This window comes from Panthera uncia, chromosome D2 (genome assembly GCF_023721935.1).
Source record: "Panthera uncia isolate 11264 chromosome D2, Puncia_PCG_1.0, whole genome shotgun sequence".
NCBI classification, from domain to species: Eukaryota; Metazoa; Chordata; class Mammalia; order Carnivora; family Felidae; genus Panthera; species Panthera uncia.
In genome coordinates, this window is record NC_064818.1 from 77,629,218 (window position 1) to 77,653,364 (window position 24,147).

At 57.4% G+C, this 24,147-nt stretch overlaps 1 protein-coding gene across 2 annotated transcripts in view; it reads left to right on the forward strand.

Annotated features, from left to right (window-relative positions):
- Positions 1–24,147, forward strand: part of LHPP (phospholysine phosphohistidine inorganic pyrophosphate phosphatase) — a 119,002-nt gene that overhangs the window by 45,008 nt on the left and 49,847 nt on the right. The window contains exons 6-7 of one of the 2 annotated variants that reach the window (XM_049646622.1): positions 538–629; positions 9,700–10,004. In XM_049646622.1, the coding sequence (XP_049502579.1) occupies positions 538–629; positions 9,700–9,862 (255 nt within the window). In that variant the 3' untranslated portion in view covers positions 9,863–10,004. Of the gene's footprint in view, positions 1–537; positions 630–9,699; positions 10,005–24,147 lie in introns of those variants that run through there. The other variant, XM_049646623.1, reaches the window with a different exon arrangement.

The window sequence follows — 24,147 nt, forward strand, 5'->3', positions numbered from 1 at the left end:
TGTGTGTGTGTGTGCGCGCGCGCGCGCGCGCGCGTGTATGTATTTTTGTTTGCATATTATTTTGGTTTTATAGGTAGTACCCTCGTTATTGAAAGCAAAAAGTCCTAAACTGTGAGCTACAAAGATTTGCCAGAAATTTAGTTAATTTTCACAGGGCTAGTGGTTGGCACCTGGTTACGGAGTTTTTAGCTGCAGGTAAAGTTCAGCCTGTGTTCAAGTATAGGCGAATCTGTGTCAGCCTCCCCACGTGGCCTTGTGACACCGTTATCACTTTGACACCTGAGGACTGATTTCAGATTGCCCACGTATGCGCTGTTCAGAGCCACTCGGCTCTTGGGGGGTGGGAGAGTGGGCAGCAGGAGATATATTCAAGGTGGGTTGACTTTTAGTCAATACGATGACAATATTGCCTTGCCTAATTTGTATGGTAGAAGTTTTAAACATCAAATCAAGCAGTTGATTATGTCAAAACAGCTGAAGGAGCACAGGAATAAACTCCCCTGACATCACTTCTGAGCTCATTTCCCTGCCTCGCAGGCCATCATGATTGGAGACGATATCGTGGGTGACGTCGGTGGTGCCCAGCGGTGCGGGATGAGAGCCCTGCAGGTGCGGACGGGCAAGTTCAGGTGAGTGTCCCTGCACATGGTCAAGTTCATCTGCCTGCCTGCCTCCATGGATTCCTGGGGTGTCCCAGTTTTCGTTTCGTTTTCTTTCCAAAAAGAACAGGATGTGGTTATCTGCTGACCTTTATATAACTGTCCTCTAAGGAGGGGCCTAGCTGACCTTTTCATAGGTCAGGTAAAGTATCAAAAGATACAGGGGCCAAGTTTCACAGCTGGGATTTGAATAGGGTTTAGTGTAGAGACAAGAGAACAAAGGCTCCAGCTGCCCCCGGCCACAGAAGGGCAGGCCCAATTTGGGCAAAGTAGTCAGTGGGGGGGGGGGTGGGGGGGCGGTTTACAGATTGTGGGCCCTCGGCCCTCCCTGATCACCCTCCGTCTCCTTTTGCTCTGTCTTCTCAGTTCGTGGGAGACAGAGAAGCTAGAGATGGCACATCCTTGGTCAGGGACACCTTGGAACCGGCCCGCTGTGTCCAGAGAAGCCGTGTTTCTTTCCCGGGTCAAAAGTCAGCCTAGTCTTGGTCAGGTTGCCGATGGGCACCTCTCAGGGGTCAGGTGCTTGTGGGCACGTGGAGGTGCCCTGTGGTGTCCGGGTTTGGCTTGTGGGGCCGTTGAGGGTGTCTTAGACATTAGAGCATTGTCTTGACTTGTTCTAGATGGTTTTGATGGTGGCCATGAAGAGAAAGTACAGTTTTGTGGATGCTGCAGAGACTTGGTTAAAACACGGTTACCCAGGGGTACTTGGATTGGGGTGGGGGGTTGCATCTGTCCTGAGCGATCTGTTTTCACAGGGTCCAGGAAATGGATTAGAAGGACCTGTTCACTGTGAGGCCCCTCTCCCGTGTGCGAGAGCCAAGAGACCTGTGGGTTTGGGGCCCAAGTGGATGCAAGGGGAGTGAGGAACGCTTGCCCCGCCAGCCACCTCCTGGACCCTCCTGGGGCACTAGAGACTCTCTTAAAGCCCCTTGGCACACCTGAGATCTAGGCCCTCTTTCTTCCCCAGGCCCTCAAAGGAAGGCACCCCAAAATTTTGTATCTTTTTATTTGTTTGTTGTAAGGACGTAAATCAGCTTTTGTCAGCACACAGGGCAGAGTGAGAAGACCACTGTCACTGGTAAGGCAGCAAATGAGCCATCTGAGAAGGAGGCCACAGGGCAGAACAGGAGGCTGGGCTCTGTGTGCGGGAGGGCAGGTGGGAGGCCTCTCGGCCCTGGCCGCTCTCCAGAGCCACGCTGTTGAGGACGGTGGTCATGTGTTGCCGGTGGCTGCTGAGTAGTTGAACTGTGGCTGGTCGTAATCGAGATGTGCTGGACGCACAAGACAGATTTCCAAGACTGAATGGTAGAGAAAGAATGTGAAAAAGCTCGTGAGTAATTTTTTGTACCGATTACATGCTCCAGTGCTAATATTTTATGTTAATTTCACCTGCCTGTTTTAATTTTTGCCAGTGTAGCTGCTAGAAAGTTCTTGCTTGCCTCCCCGGCTCACATCAGGGCTCAGCGCATTTCTGTTGGGCACGGGGGTCCCTGCACCTCCCCCTGTTCCCTGCAGATGGCACTCGTGACACACAGACCCCAGCGAAGAGCCAGAGAAAACCTTGTGCTCTGCGGGCCCCTGTGGGGCTGGAAAGCCAGAGGCCTCCATGGCACCCTGCCTGGGGACTGCTTCGCGGTGTTCTCTGTGGTTCTCCCATGTGGCCAGCTTCCCCCAAGAATGCAGCTGGGTTTTCCTGGGCTGACCTTCATCTAACTGGTGTTACTGCCTGTTTCACCTGGCCATAGCTGGTTCATCCTCCCTGGTGTGAACACACCTCTCTCTTCCCCTCCCCCGGAGGGCACACTTGGGTGGGTCCTGGTTTAAGCTTTCTTTGAAGTACTTCCAGGAACGTCTGATCCATGTTTCGTGGGCACGTGGGCATGAGTCCTTGTAGCGTCGATCCACTAAAGCTGGAATTGCCGCGTCGTGGGGAATACGCAGGGTCAGCTTTACCAGACAATGCCACACACTTCCAAATCGGTTGTGCGGGTTTGTGCTCCCCCTGCAGTGGGCAGGGCCCCACTTGCCTCCAGCCTCTTCACCACTTGGCTGTCTTGCATCGGGAGGCCCGTGTTCTCCCAGTTTATGCGCCTAGAGCCCTCAGGGGCAGCGTCGACACCCGGTACTCTGTCCACCCAGAGACTGGGGAGGGACCCAGAGGGGCCTCGGGAGAGAAGGCACAGGAGAGGCAGAGGTGGGCACGTGTGGTGGCATCAGTGGCTGCGAGGGTGGGATAGGCAGGGGCAGACACGCCCATCTGGGCCCTGCCCTCTGGCTTTGCCTGGGTTTGGCTCCCTCCACACCTGCTTGGTGTACCTGCTCTTTGATTGGCTGGTGGTGGGGGGACAGCACTGGAAGTAGTAACCCTTTCTGGTACCTGACCGTCATTATCCTTCTTGGTCCCTGACCAAGCCTGCTTCATGTCCTGGGCAAGAAGGAAAGGTTTTCAAACCGTGGACAGCTTGGCTAGGCCCTGCGGGGCACTGGAAGGGGGTCCCAGGTGAGGCCGGGAGGTGGCCACAGAGTGAGGCCCTGAGGCCTGGGGGCGGCCCAGAAGTTAGCCTCCCAGCCCCTGGAGCTAGCTTCCTAGGAACCTGTGGTGCCTGGGACAGCCCCGAGAGGCTTGTCCTATCTCCCTACTGACAGACACAGAGATTTAGTGGCCCCGCTTCCCATTTGTAGAAGTGGAAACTGAGGCCCAGACAGGGCAGGGGTGTCGGTACACCTATTTTGACCTGTGGAAGAGTGGCCACCCAAGGATGGGATCCCAGCCTCCCCAGCACAGAGAGGGTGCACGGGCCGTTTTCTCTGGCCTTTTGGACTGTAGACCCCGGAATGGGGTGGGGGGTTAGGGTGTGTCCCTGGCAGAGGGGCCTGAGCCAGCCCTGACTGGAGGAGGGGCATCAGAAGGTCTGGAGGCTCCCCTAGCTGAAGGGCCAAGCCAGCCCCATGGTGTCGTGTGAGGCCAGTGCCCCGGGTCACCCAAGAAGGTCAGTGTCAGCCTTGGAGACACATTAGTCCCTGAGGAGAACGCCGGGAGAAGTGCAGCCTGGCCTTCTCTGCGTTCTCCTCCGGTTTTCTCCTCTGCCCTTTCCTCCTGTTTCTCACCCCCTGCCCATCGCGTCTGCCCTGGGCCTCACCGCCTCCTTCCCGGTCTGCTAGGGCCCGCTTTCACTTTCCCTTCCTCGCACACTGCTTCCTGCTGCGGCCGCTAGAGGGCGCCGTGCTGCCGGTACCGGGAGGGGCCGCGTGCACACCCACTCACACGTGACGCGCCGGTGTCCCCTACACTCACACCCGCAACACACTCACGGCTGGGTCCCGCACCCTCACATGTGCATACCCAGGTCCCACACACACAAATACGCACCCAGCCCTCCCCCCTCCCCCACACCCAGGCCCCCTCGAGCAGCACACATGGATGGACGTGCTGGCACACCCACATGCACTCGCACCCAGCCCACATGCCGGCCACACCTGCCTGCATGCCCCATTTTCTCTTGCAGCAGCCGGTGTCTGTGCTGCGACTAGGGCAGCAGGCCTGGGGGTCCTCGAGCCGCTCCAGCCCCTTCTGCCCCATCCCACCCCTAAGCCTTCGTTGGTGCTGTGCCCCACCACCTGTCCTACCATATCCTTCCTCAGTTGCCTGAATCCTGCCTTCAAGGCCTTCCCTAGTGAAGGAACTCCCAGGTCCTCCCACACGGAAGGGCCCTTAGGGGACCCCTGGCTTCATATGAGGATGAGCTGAGAGTCCCAGAGGGACTGTCTCCAGGGCAGGGGTCACCCCATGGCAGGCTGGAGCCCGGGCTGGACCTCACCCCAGGCCCCTGTCTGTCGTGCCCCGGACACACCTCACCTCCAGGAGAATCATCTGCCACTGCCGGGGCTTCCCACGGCCTCCTTGTTTCCAAACCTTTTCTGAGATTTCCAGAATAGAAACAATTCCACGTACTGGTCTCCCAGGGCTGGACCTGGGAGGTTTCACCGGTAGATCCGTGATGTTCTTTGTAGAGAGGAGCATCTGGTCCGGGGGCAGGCAGCTGTGTGGTCCTGTTTCTAGACTGCTTCGCTGGCCCTTGCCTCAGCTCTCGGGACGTTGACACCTTTGAGGATCACGGGGCACCCACTTCATCTGATGTTTCCCCGCGATACGACCTGCGTTGTGCCCTTTGGGCCAGAATATCCCAGAAGTGGTGCTGCGTGCTTCTGGGCGCATCCTGTCGGGAGGCCTCCAGCAGTATCGGTGGTGTTGACGTTGACCGATTAAGACGGGGACCGCCGTAAGTTTATGCAAAGGTATGGGCTTTTCTCCCCCTTTGTGAGGTATGACGATTTGCGGGGTGACTGGAGGATGTACAATCCCAGTCCTCACCCTGCTTCTATCCGTTGTCTCTAAGGTCTATTACTGCTCCTTGAATTAACTATTTCTGTGACGGTTGCTAAGTAATTGCATTTTTCGTTCTTACGCTTGATGTCGGCATTCTACCGTAAAGAAGAATGTTTTCTCCTCCCCGTTTATTTATACCCGTGCGGACTTGCGGAATTCTGTTCAGTTCAGTGGGTTATCATCTGTTCCTCCTGTCATTTATTCCGGTGCTCACGTGGTCCCCGACGTGGCTAGCGGCAGCTGAGTCCTTTGGACACATCCCCACCGTTCTCTGAGCCCTTCCTTACTTTTCTGGCACAAAGAGATGTTTCAGGTTCATAATATTCTGTCTTTGCGTCAGCCCTGGAGCCGCCCATTTCTCAAGGAGCCCTAGTTCCTTTTAGTGGAGAGTGATATTTAGAATGGAACCCTAGGGCACGAGGCGGTCTTCCCATGCCCTGGGCGGGGCGGGGGGGGGGGGGGTCGCTGTTCTGAGACCCTCTGAGCGGACAGAAGTAGGACACACGCACTTGCAACTCACACGTCCACCCATCAGCACCTGTGAATCTGTACTACCAGAAACAGCACACTCACACCAGTACCTCTGATTCTAGTCCGACACCACAGGGCTCATCCCAGCCTTACGCTTTTGCACATTTGTGCCTTCCTTCTACAGGGAGAAGCCTGCTTTACGTTATTCTCTCTCCATTTACATATTTGCTCAGTCCCCCTGAATGTAGCCAACCTGACCTTGCCCGGCTGCTGAATACCTGCTCCTCGCCCGCCCGCTGCCCCAGGGCCCCCTTCCCTGGGTCCCTGGTCCCCTTCCCATGCCCAGGCGCCACGGGCTACACTCCTACAAGGAAGGGGGGGAAGACCCCAGACTTCCGCTGCCTCGTCCGCCTCCCTGCCGTCTCCCGCCCTGCTTGGTACGTGAAGGGATGAGTCTTTGCCAGTTTTGTTTTCCCCACGATGCCTTGCACGTGTTGGACGCTCTGCATTTGTGAAACTGAGCAGCAACCGTCTTCCATTGGCAGGGGCCTTTCGGCTTCCCAGCCGTTTTCACGTTTGGGGCCCCCTTCCGAGCCTCAGGGTAAGCGGAGAAAGTCTGCTGTTTTCTGGGGAAGAAGCCGACTCATCTAAGGTCACCCCAGCCAGTAAGGCCATTCCAGGGCATTCGTCTGTCACAGTTGTCCCTATGCCTGGATGAAAGCCTAGCCTTGTCGTGTACGTGTTCGTGTGGGAGAAGGGACCATTTGTCCTTGGCTTCCGGGCACTCACCTGGGCTGCTGCTTGGAAGGCTGAGTGTGGAAGACAATAGACAGAGGGGAGCCCCAGGCTCATGTCCTGGCTCTGCCACTTACCAGCTGGAAGAAACGCCGAGCCTCAGTTTTCTCATCTGTAAAATGAGGGTTTAGGGGGAAGTACTCCCTTTGGTACAAAGGAGGAGCCCGATAAATACCCAACTGTGGGGGGGATAGGTCAGCGATATGACACGTGTGCACAGCACAGCCGGGCCCGACCCTCCAGAACTCTGGGGCCTTCCTGAGGGCAGGCCCAGCCAGGCGCCCACCTCTGGGTGGAATCACAGTCACGACACCGCTTTGAAAATTCGCCCCTAGAGACCACGTCCTCCGATTTCCAAGACATTCTCGCAGACCGGCTCTTGGCCTCCCCCTGTGTGTGGGGGGACGGCAGTGCTCATGGACGGCGGGGCGGGAGGAGTCCGGGTATGGCCATGCTTATTCCTCTTCCTGCTTGTAGCCTTGTGGCAGCCCGCCAGCATGGCCCGGCACAAGCCTCCCTCGGGGGAGAGACGCTCGATTGGAAAAGCTGGCTTTTCTTTAAAAAGCACGAGTGCAGTAGGCTCTACCCCAGCGTACTGGGGCACCTGCTCTCCGCCGCCCTCACCGCCGTGCTAGGAGACGTGGCCCACGTCGGCTGCCTGCTGCTGCCACCGGGAGCACATCTGAGAGGCAGCTCAGCTTTGCAAGCACCTGCGGTGTGTTCAGCAGTGTCGAAGAGGAGGAGTTCCCAGCCCGGTGCCGGGCACAGAGTGTTTGTCCAGAGGGGCTGGGAGGAGGGGTGCTCAAAGAGGACTCTGTGAGATGCAGAACGCAGGGGGTGAGGGATGTAGGGTGAGGGTGGCCGCCCAGGGGATCACCCGGTCGGCAGGGACCGTGTTTGCCCTGCGTCGTGTCCCGCCCCGAGCGGGCACAGGGCTGGCCGCTCTGCAGGCTCTGAATGACGGAGTTTGGGGGTGGGGGCTGAGGATGCAAGGGGACCTGGGATGGGAGCCTGGAGATGGCGGGCTGGCCAGAGCAGAGCCCTTCTGCCGCTGCAAGAAACCCTTAAAGGCCCCAACGCGTGACTGAGAGGTGGGCGGGCTGCAGGAGAAAGGCCCGCGGTACGGCCGCCCGTGTTTCAGGAGCAGGTGCCCCTCGTGGAGCCAGCTGGGTGGCCACTGCGGGGGGACTTGTATCATCGTCCCCCCCGCCCCGGAGGCAGGTGGAGGCAGGTGCGGGATCTGCCTGGGTCTTTGTAGCACAGCACCGGAGCCTTTTCTCCATTTTTTTTTTTTTTTTTTTTTTTTTTGCATGTCCTACATGTATGTGGGGTTGTAAAGAGAGCTGATGGCAGGGAGGGGACAGCAGTGGTTCATCAGAAGCTGCAGCGGCGAGGGCAGGAGGCCTAGGTGGGCGCCTTTCAGCCCGACCGGCCCTGGCCCAGGGGCAGGGGGGCCCGGGGGCCTGGGGAAGGGCCTGGGCTTCGCGGCCCGTGGGCAAGGGATGGAATGTCTGGCGTGTGACCCCGCGCGGGCTGCTCTCTGTGCTCCATCTGGGTTTTACGATGCCGTGAGGTGCAGGTGAGCCTGCCATGAGCCCGGTCCCCTCCCTCCCTGGTGCCTGAGTGGAGGTCTCCCCTGGCTTCTGGCTCTGGCTTACACAGGGCTGGGAAGAGCTCATTGATCAGGCTGCATGAAGTAGCAGTTAGGCGGGGCGCCTGGGTTGGCTCAGTCGGTTAAGCGTCTGACTTCGGCTCAGGTCCCGAAATCACACTCTGTGAGTTCAAGCCCCGCGTCGGGCTCTGTGCTGACGGCTCAGAGCCTGGATGGAGCCTGCTTCGGATTCCGTGTCTCCTTCTCTCTCTGCCCCTCTGCCTTTCATGTTCTCTCTCTCTGTCGAAAGTAAATAAACGTTAAATAAATAAATAAAGCAGTAGTTAGGCCTTGAAAATAGTTCCAAATTAAGACTTTGCCAGAATCTGAGTATTTTCTCGCGTGCCCTGGTCTTTGGAGCCTCGTGGTTAAGCACACAGGTTCCGGGACCTGCCGGGCTGTGAATCCCAGCTCAGCTGTTTTGCCAGGGGCTGGTTACCTAACCTCTCTGTGCTTTAGCTTCCTCACTGTGGGTGGTGAAGTAAGGTGTCTTCTTCCTAAGGTGGTTGGGAAAACACAAACTGGCCGCAGCAGAAAAGGGACCCCCTGCACCAGAAATTGGTTCATTTACTCTCAAAGCAGCTGTGTGGGATGGTTGACTGTTCTTTTCTTTGCTTGTGTAATATAATTTATTGTCAAGTTAGCTAACATACCTTGTATACGGTATGCTCTTGGCTTCCAGAGTAGATTCCCACAATTCTTTGCTTCCATACAACACCCAGGGCTCATCCCAAGTGCCCTCCTCGATGCCCACCCATTTTCCCCTCCCTTGCCCCGCACCCCTCCCATCAACCCGCAGTTTGTTCTCTGTATTTAAGAGTCTCTTATGGTTTGCCTCCCTCCCTCTCTGTTTGTAACTGTCTTTTTCCCTTCCCCTCCCCGTAGTCTTCTGTTAAGTTTCTCAAATTCCACATGTGAGTGAAAGTATGATATCTGTCTTTTCTCTGACTGTCTTATTTCACTTAGCATAATACCCCCAGAGGATGGCTAACTATTCTTATTTCCGAGCGGTTGAGTAACTTACCTGGGGTCACAGAGCTGGTGAGAGCTGGCCTTTGAACCCCTAGTCCACCATGTGCAGGGTTCCCTGTGATTACTGTCTCTCCATTTGTTTCTGTATGGTTTTAAGTTAGTCCGGTGGATTTTTATTTTTATTTTTTTAATGTTTATTAATTCATTTTGAGAGAGAGAGAGAGAGAGAGAGCCAGCAGGGGAGGAGCAGAGAGGGAGGGAGAGGGAGAATCCCAAGCAGTCTCCATGCTGTGAGCACAGAGCCTGACTCGGGGCTCGATCTCACGAACCATGAGATCATGACTCGAGCCTAAATCGAGAGCTGGACGCTTAACTGGCTGAGCCACCCAGGTGCTCCAGTCCAGTCAAGTCGGCCACCAGGGACGTGTGCCGTGAGGTCCTGCCGGGTGGGGGCTGGTGCCAGGAGGAGCCACTCACAGCTGCCAAGGGAGCTCCGAGCCACAGGGCAGAGAATGTGGCTCAGGGTCCTCAGGTCGGGGCTCCAAGCCCCAGTTCTGCTCTGGCCCCTCAGGAGAATTAGGGGGATCCCTGTGGGGCTTCCAGGCCCTACTCCTGGTTCAGCCGGACCAGCTGTCTTGTCTGTATCGGGGTTCCTTGTGAATTCCACTGGGCAGAGGCAACGGGTTCTGCTTCTTCCGAGCATTCGAAAGCTTCAAGGAGCACTGTCTTCAGATCCCGTCCACACCCCACCCTCCCTTTTACAGGTGCAGAGGCCGAGACAGGCTAGGAATTGAGCCGGGGGCTGAAGGGGCCCACCCCACCCCTGTGTGCAGCCCCACCTCACAGCCGAATGGACCCGGCTTTCCTTGGACTCCCTCCCCAGCGTCCCCCTGGAGGCCTCACGGGTGTTGTGGAGACTGTATCTAGGGGCTGGCAGGATCCAGGTGGCGTGTGGAAGTCATCCCCCGTCCTGTTCTGGCCAGAGTCAGCCAGGAGGGGAAGGGGTTAACCTGTTTGGGACCTACCAGTAGAGGGGAAGCACCAGTGTCCCCACAGGAAATAGTTTCAAATAAATTCCTGTCCTGCCCCCCTGCCGCCCCAGGATGGAAGCTCAGTAGCGCCTCCTAGTGTCCCAGCAGCTCTCTGCAGGCCTGAGAAACTCTAGCCCTGCTCCCCGACCCGTGTGTGGTGGGCAGGCCGAGGGACCCCAGAGCTCCAGGGAGACCAGCTGTCCTGCAGCCAAAGTCCAAGTCTCCCAGGTCGGCGGCGGGGGGGGGGGGGGTTCTGTAAGCCGAGGCCTGGGGGAGTTGAGGGCAGGCAGGGCTGGGGGAGGGGAGGGGAGCAGAGAGCTTCAGTGTCACCGTGGAAGGGACTCTCTGAAGGCAGGCAGGAAGCAGGACAGGCCCCCATTCGGCAGAAGACCATTGGGAATCTGATGCATCGAAAAACGGATCTTGTGTTGCCGCTCCGAGCCGGGAGAGTGGGGTCGGATTCGGCAAGGATCGGCTTGGACAGTGGCTCTTGGAGGGTCAGGTTGGAAGCTGTCAGTAGTCCGTTAGCTCCTGGGGGATGGATGGACTGAGCTGTGAGGGGCTGGGCGCCTGGACTCTGTCTCCTGCCTCTGCTACGGACCGCCAGGTGATGGCTCAGGCCTCCTGATCGCTCAGGTAATGAAACTAATAGCCATCTTTATAAAGTTTATTTATTTATTTTGAGAGAGAGAGAGAGCATGGGTGGGGAGGGGCAGAGAGAATGGGGGGGGGGGGGGAGAGAGAGAGAGAGAGAGAGACAGACAGACACAGACCTAAGCAGGCTCCTCGATGTTAGCGCAGAGTCTGACGCAGGGCTCGAACTCACAGACTGTGAGATCATAACCTGAGCCAAAATCGAGAGTCGGATGCTTAACCAACTGAGCCGCCCAGGCACCCCAGTAGCCATCTTTTTAGAATAATCCAGCACTTACCAAGTGTAAGCAGTGGGGCTTTTCCTCCTTTGTGCAACCAGCTTGCAGGGTAAACACAGTTTTCTGGGTTTTAAATGAGAAGCTTGAGCATCAGAAACAGTAATAGCCTGGGAGTTGAACCAGGTGTGTCTGACTCCAGAGCCTCTGCTTGGAATCCCAGGTGAGCTTGCCCAGACTCAGCTTCCCCACCTGCCGTCTCTGCCTCCTCCTTGCTGCTGAGAGAGGTGCTGGGAACACGGAGCCTGGGGATCTCCTGGGGGCCTAGGAACGTGTTGGGGGTGTCCGCGCTCTCTGTCCACGTGGCAGGGCTCCCCGTTGTTGCCGGAAGTGGGGACTCGGGCTGGAGGCATGAATCGGGGCTGCAGAGAGTGGGCGGCGGGCATGCCCACCCAGAGCAGGCCGTGCAGAGGCGAGGTGGGGAGGCCAGGCCTCCCAGGGCACCTTCTGCCTGGCTGCCCCGCTCCAGGCCGGAAGCAGCTGGCGTGAGCCCCATTCTTTCTTGCGCCCCAGCACGGCTGCCTCGAGGTGCTGTTTATAGGCTGCGCTCATTGTGGATAATGTCTGCGCCTTATCTCATCCATCACACTGCCCCCATTTCACAGATGGGTACTGAGGCCAGAGGGCCGGGTGGCCGGCGTGAGGGTTGGTCCTAAGAGCCGGGCTCCCCGTTTCCTGCTTTCTGTGCCTCCTGCCTCGGGGGTGGGACAGGGAGATCTCAGCCAGGGGTGAGTAATGTAGACTGCATCATAAACAGAAGCCTCTGGGCTTTATTTTGCCCTGTTACAAGCGTGTGTGGGTTTCTACCCCCAAGCGTGAGCCGCCACAGAGCAGAGACATGGGGTGTAGGTTGGGCTCAGATTGGGGGTGTGGCCCAGGTGATGAAAACACCCTCTTAGGACCTGGCAGAGTCCTTGTCCTCTGCTGTGACTGAGCCCCCTTCTGGGCCATTCCAGTTCCCCCTTCCCAGGCGACCCCCCCCCCCCCCCAACCCCCCCCCCCCGGCGCTGAGGGCTGGGCCCACCCTGCGGGGTCTGCCGAGCACCCTGCCATTTGCTGTCGCTTTTCCCGCGGTCTGCAGGTCTCGCCTCGGTGGGTCTCACGGTCCTGCCACTGCCCTTCTGCTTCCCAGAGTGCCGTCTCCCGGTTGCCCTCTCTTCTCCCTGTGGGATGTTTGATGTGAGGAAAAGAGAGGCCTGATGCTGCGAGGCCCTGGTCTGCACACGCCCGGCAGCTTCGGGAGAGCAGACTGCCGCTCCGAGCCCCCCTCAGCCCCCCTGGCCGAGGGGAACACGGTGGACAGGCCTCCCTCCCCTGAGACAGAGGGCCACGCACGTCTGCCCCGGACCGCGTGGCTGCCCACGAAGGGCTGGCAATGCAGATCTGGAAGACACCAGTGACGGCGAAGGTATGGGGACGGATACTCCATGGAGACTCACACATCTAGGAGAACCCTCGGGAACTCTCCGGGTCCTTTCCGCCCACCCCATCTCACAGAAAAGTGAGCCTCCGAGTGGCTTCCGACTTGCCCGGCTCCTGCAGCTGTTGGAAAGCTGACTGCATCCTAGAGCCTGGGTGTGCTCACCAGTGCGTGCCCTGGTTGCCTCTCAATTCCTGCAACAGAGGCGTGGCGGAGGAAGGAAGCACTTCCTGAGAAGTTTGTGCTACCTCCCATGACATTTCAAGGCACTTTATTTCTCAAAATATTGTCGGGATCGAGTTATTTTTAGCTCGGCCTCGTGGGATCGGAGAATACTGTTGCTGCCGCTTGGGCAGACAGACTTCTAGTGTAGACCGGTTCTGCGTGACCTCTTTCTGGGAGAGCCACGTGGTCTGAGGAATTGTGGGGCGCCCGTGAGGCGAAGCAGAGCGCCCCCAACTGTTCCCTGTGGCTCAGCGACCATCTTGAAACCAGAATGCCCCCCCATCCCCAGGGTGCGGGTTGGGGACGCTGGAGCAAAGCATCTCCAGTCAAAGCCACTTGTCCGTCTTCCCATCCTGCTCCGGTCACTTCAGGCCTCAATTTCCATATCTTTAAAATGGGAATATTAAGAGGATCGACGCTCAGGTTGGGGAGAACAGAACAGCGTATTCTGCGGAAAGCATTCAGCACGTTTCCTGGCATGGAGTGAGTGCCCAGCGAATACTGGTAGTGTTATTTTTATTGGAGGGAACTCGGGCCCCAGGATAACTGTGAAGGGAGGGACTTGACTTCCAGGCACTCGGGCCTGGCCGACTCCGTGGCATTGCTGTACCGGTGTGGATGTGTGAGCCCTTTTCCGGGGAGATGCTCTGGGTGCGCCTGTGCTGTCCGGCCTCCCGAGGCTGGGGGGTCTCCCACCCAAGCAGGGGCCTGCAGCCTGAGCGCATGGCCCTACCCTGTCCCTCCTGGTCCCCGTGGCCCCGGGTCCCCACCGTGTGCTGGCGGTGCCTGGTCTCTCCCGGGGCTGGGCTGGGAGCAGGGGAGCCGCACAAGGAGAGACCTTCCGCTACGGTCTGGAGCCCCGCTCTCATTCATCTCTGGATCTGCTCTCAGAATGTTCTGGGGGAAGTTGCTGACACAGGACACAGTGCCTCAGAGGGCTGGCCCCTTCCACCTGGCACCCCCCCCCCCCTGTTGACGTGACCCCGCCTCGTGTTCTTGGCCCCTATTGCAGCCTGCTCTGTTTACTCTGTTCTGCTCTCCACAGTTTGAGTGGGGATTTTGCAGAGGGCCTTGGGCTGGTGGGGGCCGACGTCTCGCACCCAGCTGCCCACTCGGGCTGCCTGGAAAACCGCCATGGTTCCTGGTGCTCCCGTGCAGCTCGGCGCCTGGGGCCTGCAGGGGCCTCGGCTGTGGGGAGCACACGCATCGTCTCCGGCAGGCCCTGATGCGGCCCCCAGCCCCAAGGGGCTGCACGGGTACAGGCCCCGAGACCAGTGGATCAGAGTGCTTAGCAGTTTATAGAAGACACTTGTCCTCTCTCCTGTCCCCTTGAGCCCAGTCCTAGGTTCTGGCCACAGGACTGGGCTCTTTTCTCTCCCAAGAGTTGGAGCCAGAGTGTCCTGGTGGCAGAGCAGGCTGCAGCCTGTGTCCACACTTGGTCCCCATCCCGATGGATGGAAGGAGCGAGGGGGCTTTGAGGGGCTCTCCTGAGATACACCTGCAGCCCACACTCCTGGAAGTGGAAGCCCGTGTGGGCTCGGAGGGTGAGTCACCAAAGGCCATCGTCATGCATTTGCCCTCCCAACCTTCTCTTGGTGCCTCATTAGACCCGACTGGACAACCGGAGGCAGTTGGGGCCCGGGTCTGCCGCTGGGGCCAGCCTGGAGGTACTGTGACTCTGAATGGGGCCATCGGTGGGGCTCTGACGCAGGGTGACTTCCACTTACTTGCTGACTTACATGTTTACAGATAATGATCACAACAGCCTGAGGAGGCGAGTATTAATATATCCCCATTTACAGTTGGGGAAACCGAGGCACAGAAAAGTTGGGTTCCCCACCGAGAGCACACAGCAGCTCGTGGGCACTGGCATTCTGTTTCTAGTCTGAGTGCTCAGGCTGGGGCTGTCCATGGCACGTGGTGTCGAGGGGCATCTAGGGGCTCCCTGGGGCGCTCCCACTCTCATGGGATCTCACAGATTGGAGCTGCCCTCCCACATCAGGCCCGCTCTGGCCTTGCCTGAACTTCTCTGGCCTCTGTATGCAGGGACTGGAGAGAGGGACTGAGAGCCCCACAGTGACCTGAGTTCATGAGCGGCCGGAGGGAGGTACCATCTGTCCTGGATGCCCTCTGCCGGCACAGGCCAGCCTGAGGCCGTGTCGCCCACACCTGGGGCTACACACCCCATCTGGGAGCCATCGTGCCAGTGGGACGAAGCAGAGATGCCCCAGGGAGGCCGAGACTTAGGAGCCTGGGAACAGGGTGTCTTTCTGGGCTCAGGGCCTTTCCCTCAAGATGGAACATCTCGGCTGCCAGAGCTGCTCCCAGCACGAATTCAGTTGTTGGTATTGAGCGCGTGCTGGGGTGTATCTTGCGTTTCTCATCTGCCGTGTGGTGGGTTTAGCGGGGCCTGTCTGGGCCGGAGCACCCACAGCGGCACACGGAAAAGCCATTTTTACCTGGAAGAACTCCATTAATCCTCGGAGTGGGGGGGGGGGGTAACGTTTTTGATAAGGCCTCCAATGTGGGGGTTTTTTTTTCTTTTTAAAAAAATTAATGGGATTTTTCTGATCGTGAAAGAAATCCATACCTTTTTAGGAAAATACAGAAAAGCACAAGGAGGAAAATCCACAATCCCACCTCCCACAGGGAATCACAGTTAGTGTTTTGTTTTGCCTGTTTCTTAAAAAAAAAAAAAAGTTGTACTAAATGAAATCGTGAAGCCTGGCTTTGGATTTAAGATCGTACTCAGAGTCGCTCACATCCGAGCGTGCTCCTGTCCCTGGGACGTGGTCGTGCTCTCACAGAACTGCAGCCTCCTGGCCTCCCAGCCAAGCTCCCCAGGACCCAGCCAAGTTCCCCCGGGGTGGAGCCTGTTCGGGAAGCTGCCAGCCCAGCCAGAGCAGGACGGCAGGCTGGAGGCCCCCTCCTGCCCTCTACCCCGGGCTGACTTGAGCGACAGAGAAGGTCAGAGTCAGGCATGTTCCTCCTGGTCCCCTGGGTGCAGGGAAAGCCCTGTCATCCCGTCCTGTCTCCCCTCTCTAGAACCCCTGGGTAGGAGGAATTGTGTCCTCCCCCCACCCCCACATGCCTGCCGACCTGGAGCCCCTGGAGACCAGGAGCAGACTAATTGCTGGCACGGAGGGAAGGACACGTGGCAGAGAGTGACGGGCTTCAGCAGCCACGGCCACAAACCTGTCCCATGAGTGGGTACTGGCAGGTGGCCGTGGAGATCCTGGGGGAGGGTTTGTGAGTCCCTCTCCTCCCTGCCTCACCCCTGCCCGGGCTGGTGGGGCACAGCCAGCCCTGGATTTACCCTCCTCACGGGGTGGCCTTGTGCCCTCACCGGTGTGGGCAGCAGGGGCAAAGGGCAGGAAACTGGCACCCGTGAGTTGCAGCATTGGCCGCACTAATGGGGGTGGGGTGAGCGGCCTCCACGCACCCCTGGCTACTGTTAGCCTCTGTGCCAGGGTTCCGTTTACGGAGGTCAGGATTCTTTTTAGATTTTTAAAGCTTGTTATTGACATGTAACATACAGAATAGTGTACAGAACTTAGGTAAAAAGCTTAACAAATTTTTATTAAGCGAACACACCTGTGTAAGCAGAACGTGACCAGTCCCCCCAACCCCCCACCCCCCACCCCCGCCCCCGAGTCTCTTCCAGTCACTTTGTTCCCTGAGATAATCACCACCCTGATGACCTCTCAAAGCAGAGATTAGATTGCCTGTTCTGGAACTTACTGTAAAGGGAATCATACCACATGTATTGTTCTTTCTCATGGTCAGACTTTTTTTTTTTTTTTTTTTTTTTTAATGTTTGTTTGTTTATTTATTTTGAGAGAGACAGAGAAAGTGCATATGCACGAGCTAGGGAGAGGCAGAGAGAGAGAGAGAGAGAGAGAGAGAGAGAGAGAGACACAGAATCTGAAGCAGGATCCAGGGCTCCAGGCTCCAAGCTGTCAGTGTGAGATCATGACCTGAGCTGAAGTCAGACACTTAACCGGCTGAGCCACCCAGGCGCCCCTCTCATGGTCAGACTTTTAAGGGGGGGGGGAGGGTCTGCTGGGTGGGTGGCTGGAACCGTGAGGGGTCATCCTGGCATCCGTGGTGGGAAGCAATGCTTCTCCGACCAGAGGTTGTTCAGTCACCCTGCAAACACTCCCTGAGTGTTGCTCCTGCCAGAGGAACAGTAAAACCTGGCTTTGCGGAAACCTTCGGTCCACGGGGCAGGGAGCCAGTGTAAAAACAGGCAGTTTCTCTCTCTGGGGCTGGATGGCATGGGGGCTGAGCCCACAGACGCAGAGTGAGCCCAGAGGGTGGATGGGGTCTCCCTGGAAAGGTGGAGCCTGAGCGCTGTTCTGAAGGGTGAAAGGGGAGTTTGCCAGAGCGACAAGAGCTGGGGAAGGGCAAGTCAAGAAGAAGGGAGAAGAGTCTTTGTTTTCCCAGTGGGCCCAGCTCCTATAGAGGCAGCCACAGCCCCGGCCCTGGCCCTGTTGAGGCGGGAACCAGGGAGCCACCTACCAAGTCAGAGGCCAGAGTGGTGCTTTGCTCCCCCAGCCCTTGGAGGAGGCCCACCCAGCATCACACATCCTGGCGTTGGGCCCGTGCCTCCCTCTCCGAGACTCTAAGCCTGCTGCGTAGACAAGACGTGCTGTGATTCCCAGAGGCACCAGAAGAACCTGCTGGTCAGAAACGTCTCCCTGTTTTCTTCCACCATGAGACTTAAGGGTTAAGGCAGATGCAGGACAGGGGGTGGTGCGGGACAGGGGGCCGCTGTGACTTGGCCGGGACCCACCCCTTGCGGAGCCTCCGGAAGAGGTGGGAGTTGGATAGAGTCTCTTGAGGTCCCTTCCTGCTCTGCCCACCTCCCAGTTAGATGGGATGACTCACAGCGAGCGCTTGAGAATGGAGGTCAGTGACCCACCGTAAGGCCTTGGGTGCCCAAACGTGGGTGAGCACGCACGAAGGCAGGCCCGAGGGCCGAGCTGGAGACGGGGCACAGCCCTTGCCCCCAGGGGCCAGGGCTGGGCTTCAGGGGGTTGTGTGCAGAGAAGGTGTGAGGGGGACATCGAGGGTAAGGGGCTGTGTGAGGAGCTGTCCTCGGGTTCTCCGTGTGCCCTGGACGGGCCCTGACCTTGGCAGAGGCCGGGACACATCCAAGAAATGACCCTGAATCGAGTCAGGTTCACACCCTGCAGGGGCCACTGATCTTTGTTTGCAAGGGGAGCCCCCTCCTCATTCCACCATCAGAGTCTGGGGAGCTGGGTGGGCCCAGCCACCTCCCAGAACCCCTTTGGGATGCTAACCACGGGCAGGCCGGTCTGCTCAAGCCCACACGGCTGCCTTGATTTCACAGGCCCTGATTTCACCTCTGGGCTGTCAGCCCCTGCCTGCAGGAGACCCGGCATGTGTTTTTATATCTCACCACCTTGAGGTTGTGCGGGGTGAGGGGAAGGATGTGGTCAGGGCTGTGAGCACAGGCTTCAGCGCTGTGGCCGCCTGGGTCGGGCCTCAGTGTTGTCATCTCTGAAGTGGGGAGAAGGCTGCCGTCCTCACCGGACCTCACAAGTAAACGCATCTGGTGCCCAGCAAGCCTTTGGTCAGGGTGTGGGCCGTCTCAGCACAGATACCAGCACTTGGTGGCCGACTACATTTTGACCCACCCGTGGAGTTGGGTCCCCTGGGTTGCTGGCACCCATGGAGGTGGGATCCGTGTGCACCATGTGCCACACATTGGGGCCGGCTCCCCGGGGGACTGTGGCTCCCCGGCCTCATCCCGTCTTCCGTGCCCCACGGATGTCAGTGTCTAGAGCCAAGTCAAAGACGGAGCTTCTCCAGGGGCGGCCCCTCCGTAGTCCCCCCGACACACAGGACGGGAAGAGGCCCTCAGCCCCTGCCTGGCCCCCAGCCCTTTGGAGGAAGAGGGGCTTCTGTGCCCCAGGAAGTTCTGGGGGATGGGAGATGGCTCCCTTGGGGCAGGCGACCGAGCAGGCGTGTCTCCACATCCTCATCCGGACGAGGGGTATATGATCATGCGTGTCCCGTAGTTAGAATCCCGCCTGCCCCCCCCCACCCCCTGCCCCCAGCCCTGAAGCTCCACAGGTGATCACTGCTGCCTCCAAACAAGCCGTTATTCCGGTTCACCTGTTCGGGGCCATCTCGCAGCCCCACATCCGCCCCCGGCTGTGCTTCTCCGGAGGCCTTGTGCTGGTTTTCAAGAACGTGAGAACATCGGAAAGCATAGGAGACGTGTTAAAAACGTGTTCCTGAACATTAATACATATCCTCAGGTGGAACTGGGGTCTTACCGTGAAGGCTGACATCGTCATCTTGAGAAGTTCCGTCGGGGAGAAAACGCAGCCTCTTCTGCTGACGTCGGGGGCTCAGGAAGCCCAGCGATGGACAGTGGTCGTCACAGCTGTGATGGACGAGGAGGCGGGACGTGGGGCACTGAGGAGGCGTGTGTCAGGGGTGTGCTTGGAATCGGGGTGTCTCTGGCTGGCTGTCCTCCCTCCGCCCGCCAAGCTGGTGGGAAGGTCTAGGATGCGTAGGACTCCGTGCGGGCGCAGCGTCCGCAGGGGGCACCTCTCAGGAGCAGAGTGGGGTTGGAAGGGATGCGCCACGGGACTGCCAGCCTCTCCTGACCTCGGATGGCCGCTAAGGGACAGGGTCACTTAGTGCCCGCTGTGCCTGGAGCCGGGCCGGGTGCTGCACACAGTCCCGCCTTTCCATGGCGGTCCCAGCCACTCACGTTTATTTATCAGAGGTGCGTTCTGTGCGAGGCCCCTGCCAGGCACTGGGAGGCCCCTGCCAAGTATTTGCTCGTATTCTTAGCTCAAGTATCAGACGCTGAATTATTTGGTCGTACTTGGGCCTGAGAAGTTGCCCAGAGGAGTCCGGAGCCATCCGAAATTCCTCCTCGGTCGTGTCCTGCAGCTGCCGAGCCTTCCCGTTCTCCTGCCTGAATATTTCAGGTCAGTCACCACACGCACTCCTTGCTGCTGCTGGCCTGGGTCCCTGTCATAACCCTCTGCTCCCATCAGGACGCCTCTGGCTGCGGCTGACAGGACACCTGACCAGCAGTGGCCCCAACCCTCAGGGTAGTTATTTACCTAAGAACACAGTCGGGCTCAGGGTCGGCATCGCCGTTTACCGGGCCGTCTTTGTCTTTCTGGTCCACCAGCCTCCATATCAGAGTGAATCCAGGTTTTTTGAGGCTTGAAGTTGAGACAAGTTGGGCAAAAGGGGCATTTTAAGAAAAAAAAAAATACATTAGGTTTAATGAATACACAATTAGGTTTGAGAGAATCGGAAACCAATGTTTCACCAAAAACATGTACGCGAATATACAGAGCAGCGTTATTCATGATATCCCTAGAGCGGAAACAGCCCAGATGCCCATCAGCTGATGAATGGGAGACAAAACGTGGCGTACCCGTACAATGGAATGTTATTCAGCCATAAAAGAGAGTGAGGCCCTGTCAGGCTGCACCGCGTTGGTCCTTGTGAACACGGTACAGGTGCATGAAGCCAGATGCAGAAAGCCACATATTGCGTGGTTCCATTTATAGAAATGTCCAAAACAGGCAAAGCTGTGGAGATAGAAGGTGGATTAGTGATTGCCAGGGGCTGCAGGGGAGCCAGGATCGGTGAGTCACTGTTTAACAGGTGTGCCTGGGTGGCTCAGTCAGTTAAACATCCGACTTTGGCTCAGGTCATGATCTCACGGTTCGTGGGTTCGAGCCCTGCATCGGGCTCTGTGCTGACAGCTCGGGGCCTGGAGCCTGCTTCGGATTCTGTGTCTCCCTCTCTCTCTCTCTGCCCCTTCCCTGCTTGTGCTCGCTCACTCACTCTCTCTCTCAAAAATAAATAAACAATAAAAAAATAGGTACAGGTTTTCCTTTGGGGTGATGGAATGTTCCGGAAGTAGATCGTGGGGGGGGGGGTGCCTGATGTTGTGAACACACCAAACGCTCCTGAAGTGACACTTGCAAATAGTGAATTGTATGTGATGTGAATTTCACCTCCATTTAGAAATGGCTTTTGATGTGGACACATTGTCACCTCATGGTCAGAAGATGGCCTGTTCTTCCACGGCTATGGGCCTTTGCCATGGCGTGGATGTTGACAATGGTGACAGTGGCGATGCCAACGGAGATGGTGGTGACAGTGGCTGGCAGGGAGGGAACACTTCTCCGGGTGCTGCTTTCTGCGGACTTGTTCCTGAATTCCGTCGTTTAAGACTTAAAACCAGGGGAGGCTTTCGCCCCATCTTACAGACAAGGGATGGGGCACCGGGTGGGCGAGGTCCTGGTCCGCAGTTATGTAGCAGCCGCGGCAGCCGGGCGTGTGGTGGTGCTGGTGACGACGATGGCAGTCACTGCTCCGTTTCCTGAGCCCTCAGTGGGCCAGGCACGTGGGCTGCAGACATCGCCTCCGCTGTCCTCTGGTCATTAGAAAGAGCCCTCGCTTGAGCGTTCAGGAGACCGACCACGGCTCTGCGAGGGGAGGGGTGCTGCCCAGGGTCCCAGAGCAAGTGGGCAGGGCAGGATTCAGAGCCACGCCCTCTGAGAGCCGAGCTGTGCGGTGCTGGGAATAAACCGGGTGCAGGAATGTTGCAGCACGCAAGGGCCCTTGCCCAGTTGGGGCCCTGCGGGCGCCCACGTTGGCAAGATGTCTGTGTCTCCTCCAGACCCCGAGGCCACCCCCAGGCTCCTGTGCCCCAGCCCGGGATTCCACCTCCCTGATCTTTCCACCCAGGGCTCCCCACACTAGACGTGCCTGTCACTGAGCACACGGTCCCCTCTGCTCACCTGGACCATGGCCTTCGGTCACCCTCCTCAGTCACTGAGTCACCCCCACCCGTGGCCGGAGCTCGGTCACACCAACACGGGCAGTGGCTGCTGGCTGGTCCTGTGTCTCCATCTGCCCACCTGCCACCGCCACCTCCAGTCCGTCTTCCCTGGGAGGCAGAAGGACCTAGAACCCACGCTCGATCATCCTGCTCCCTACCTTGAACAAGAAATAATGTGGTTTCATGTGGCCTGTGGCAAGTGCGGGTCTTATGTGTCCCCCTGCCCTCCAGCCTCACCTTCCCCAGACGCCCCTCCCTTTGTCACATTCCATTCTCCTTCCTTGTCCCTCTGCGTGTTTACGCCTTGTTTGTATCAGTGTGTAGATAATACTGTTGTTAGAGTTTTGTGTTCTACGTTTGTACTTATTGTACTTAACGTTATAGCACGCGTATTTACTGTGGGCTTTAAATTTTCTACACCTGTTCCCTCTCATCTCTCCTACCCCTACCTCCATCCCAGAATAATCTCTGTTAACAACCTGCTTAGCCTCTCTCTGCTCCATCGTGTAAACCAACCCCCCCCCCCCCCGCCCCGGCCCACACACATCCTTTAAAGAATGGAATCATATTGTTTTCTTGCTTTTCTCCCTTCCCACCCCAGACACCCCCCAAGGCCATGGTAGAGGGGCTAACTCATGCTCTTCAGGAGCCATGTGTGCCTCCGCAGCGGGGACGGTCTAGCTCACTCCTCCCATCCCCCGGTAACAGAGACTCAGGTTATTTCCTTTCTCTTCAGCATTACAGATGAAAAAATATGTTTCTTAAGCCGTTTTTTCTGTTTTAAAACTGTTTCTGGTGCACCTGGGTGGCTCAGTTGGTTAAGTGACTGACTCTTGATTTCGACTCAGGTCACGATCTCAGGGTTCCTGAGATCAAGTCCCGCGTCGGGCTCTGTGCTGACAGTGCGGAACCTGCTTGGGATTCTCTCTCTCCCTCTCTCTCTCTGCCCCTCCCATGCTCTGTCTCCCTCTCTGTCTTACAATAACTAAAATGAAGTTTAAAAAAAAAGTTAAAAAATAACTGTTTCCAATTTCTCACCTCGATGGTTTGGACTTTAGATTCTCTTAGTGATTTTATCATTTCTATGGATGTAAGTCTTTGTGGAGGAAGGAGATGTTCTGGAAAGTCTGCAGCTCGCCCTTCCCGGTGGCTGCTGGGTGGAAGTTTGAGCGTGCCGAAGGGTGAGCCTCCGTCCCACCGTGTCTTGGGGGAGGTTTCCATTCTGGGTCTCCCCGGGGCCCGTGCTGAGTGCACGAAAAGCCGCCCTTGGCCCTGAGGCCCCTGCCCTGGCTCCGTGCGTGGTGACACAGCATCGCCTCAGAGGGGAAGGCCTGGGCTGATAGTCTCCCTCCTGAAGAAACAGTTTCCCAGAGCAGGGCCGCCCAGGCTGGTGAGGGTGCTCGCAGCGCTGTGAACACGGCCTTATTTGGAAAGAGTCTTTGCAAATTTAATTAGTTAAGTTGAGGCCATACTGGAGTCAGGGGGGTCCTTAATGCAAAACAAGAAGAGAAGAGACAGACACGGCGAGAAGTCCCCCGCGTGTCGACGGAGGCAGAGGCGGAGCGATGCGCCCACAAGCCAAGGAGCAAGGAGGGCCTGGGGCCGCCAGAAGCTGGAAGAGACAAGGAAGGACCCTCCCCAGGAGCTGTGGAGGGAGTGTGGGCTTGGAGCACCTTGGAGACTCCTGGCCTCCAGATCTGGGAGGGAATGAATTCCTTTTGTTTTAACAACCACCCCCCCCCCCAACCCCGTTTGTGGTGCTTTGTCACAATTAGCATCAGCCTGTCTGTCTAGTACTGACCGAGACGAGTACATACGGGCATCTCATCGTTGAGTCTGGAAACTGTCCAGAGCCAGAGACCGGCAGGCTGGGGAGGGCAGGGGAGGGGCCTCGGGGAGACCGCAGGTCTGGGGCCCGAGCAGCTGGTGGAGCGTTGGGGGTGGGAGCCGGGCTGGGGGCCGTGGGTCGTCCTGCCTTGGTGCCCAAGTGGAGTGCCCCCCAGTCGTGGTTGGGCCTCCGAGCCTTGAGCTCCGAGCGACAGGCCGGGGTTGAGATCAGCCACACAGCTTGTCCCGCAGACCCGCAGCCAGAACCTCAGAGGGGCCGGCTCTTCCGAGGGGGCCTTCTCACGGGCCAAGCTGCCCAACCTGGAAAGAACAGGAGAAGGGGGACAGTTTAGAATAAATATATGCATTTTTAAGCGCATGGCCTCTTTTAACTTGTACATAGTATTGGTGATTGTTGTATTTAGGCCTGAATGGAAACTAAGTCTAATATAAAAATCTAGGGGCGCCTGGGTGGCTCAGTCAGTTAAGCGTCCGAGCTCGGCTCAGGTCGTGTCTCACGGTGTGTGAGTTCGAGCCCTGTGTTGGGCTCTGTGCTGACAGCTCGGAGCCTGGAGCCTGCTTCAGTGTCTCCCTCTCTCTGCCCTCCCCTGCTTATGCTCTGTCTCTCTCTCTCTCAAAAATAAGTAAACATAAAAATCTAGTCTAATTAGCTTTTTTCCCCCAAAACAATTTCCAGCAATGTATCATGGACATGAAAGTGAATCTGAAGAGTGAATCTTATCTGCTCGGTTCAGAAGCGTCAGGGAAAGAAGGGGGACTGTTTCTGAGCCTTCCTTCTGAAAACCAGCTTTTCTTTTCTTTTTTTTTCTTTTTTCTTTTTTCTTTTTTCTTCTCCTCTCCTTTCTTTCCTTTCCTTCTCTTCTCTTCTCTTCTCTTCTCTTCTCTTCTCTTCTCTTCTCTTCTCT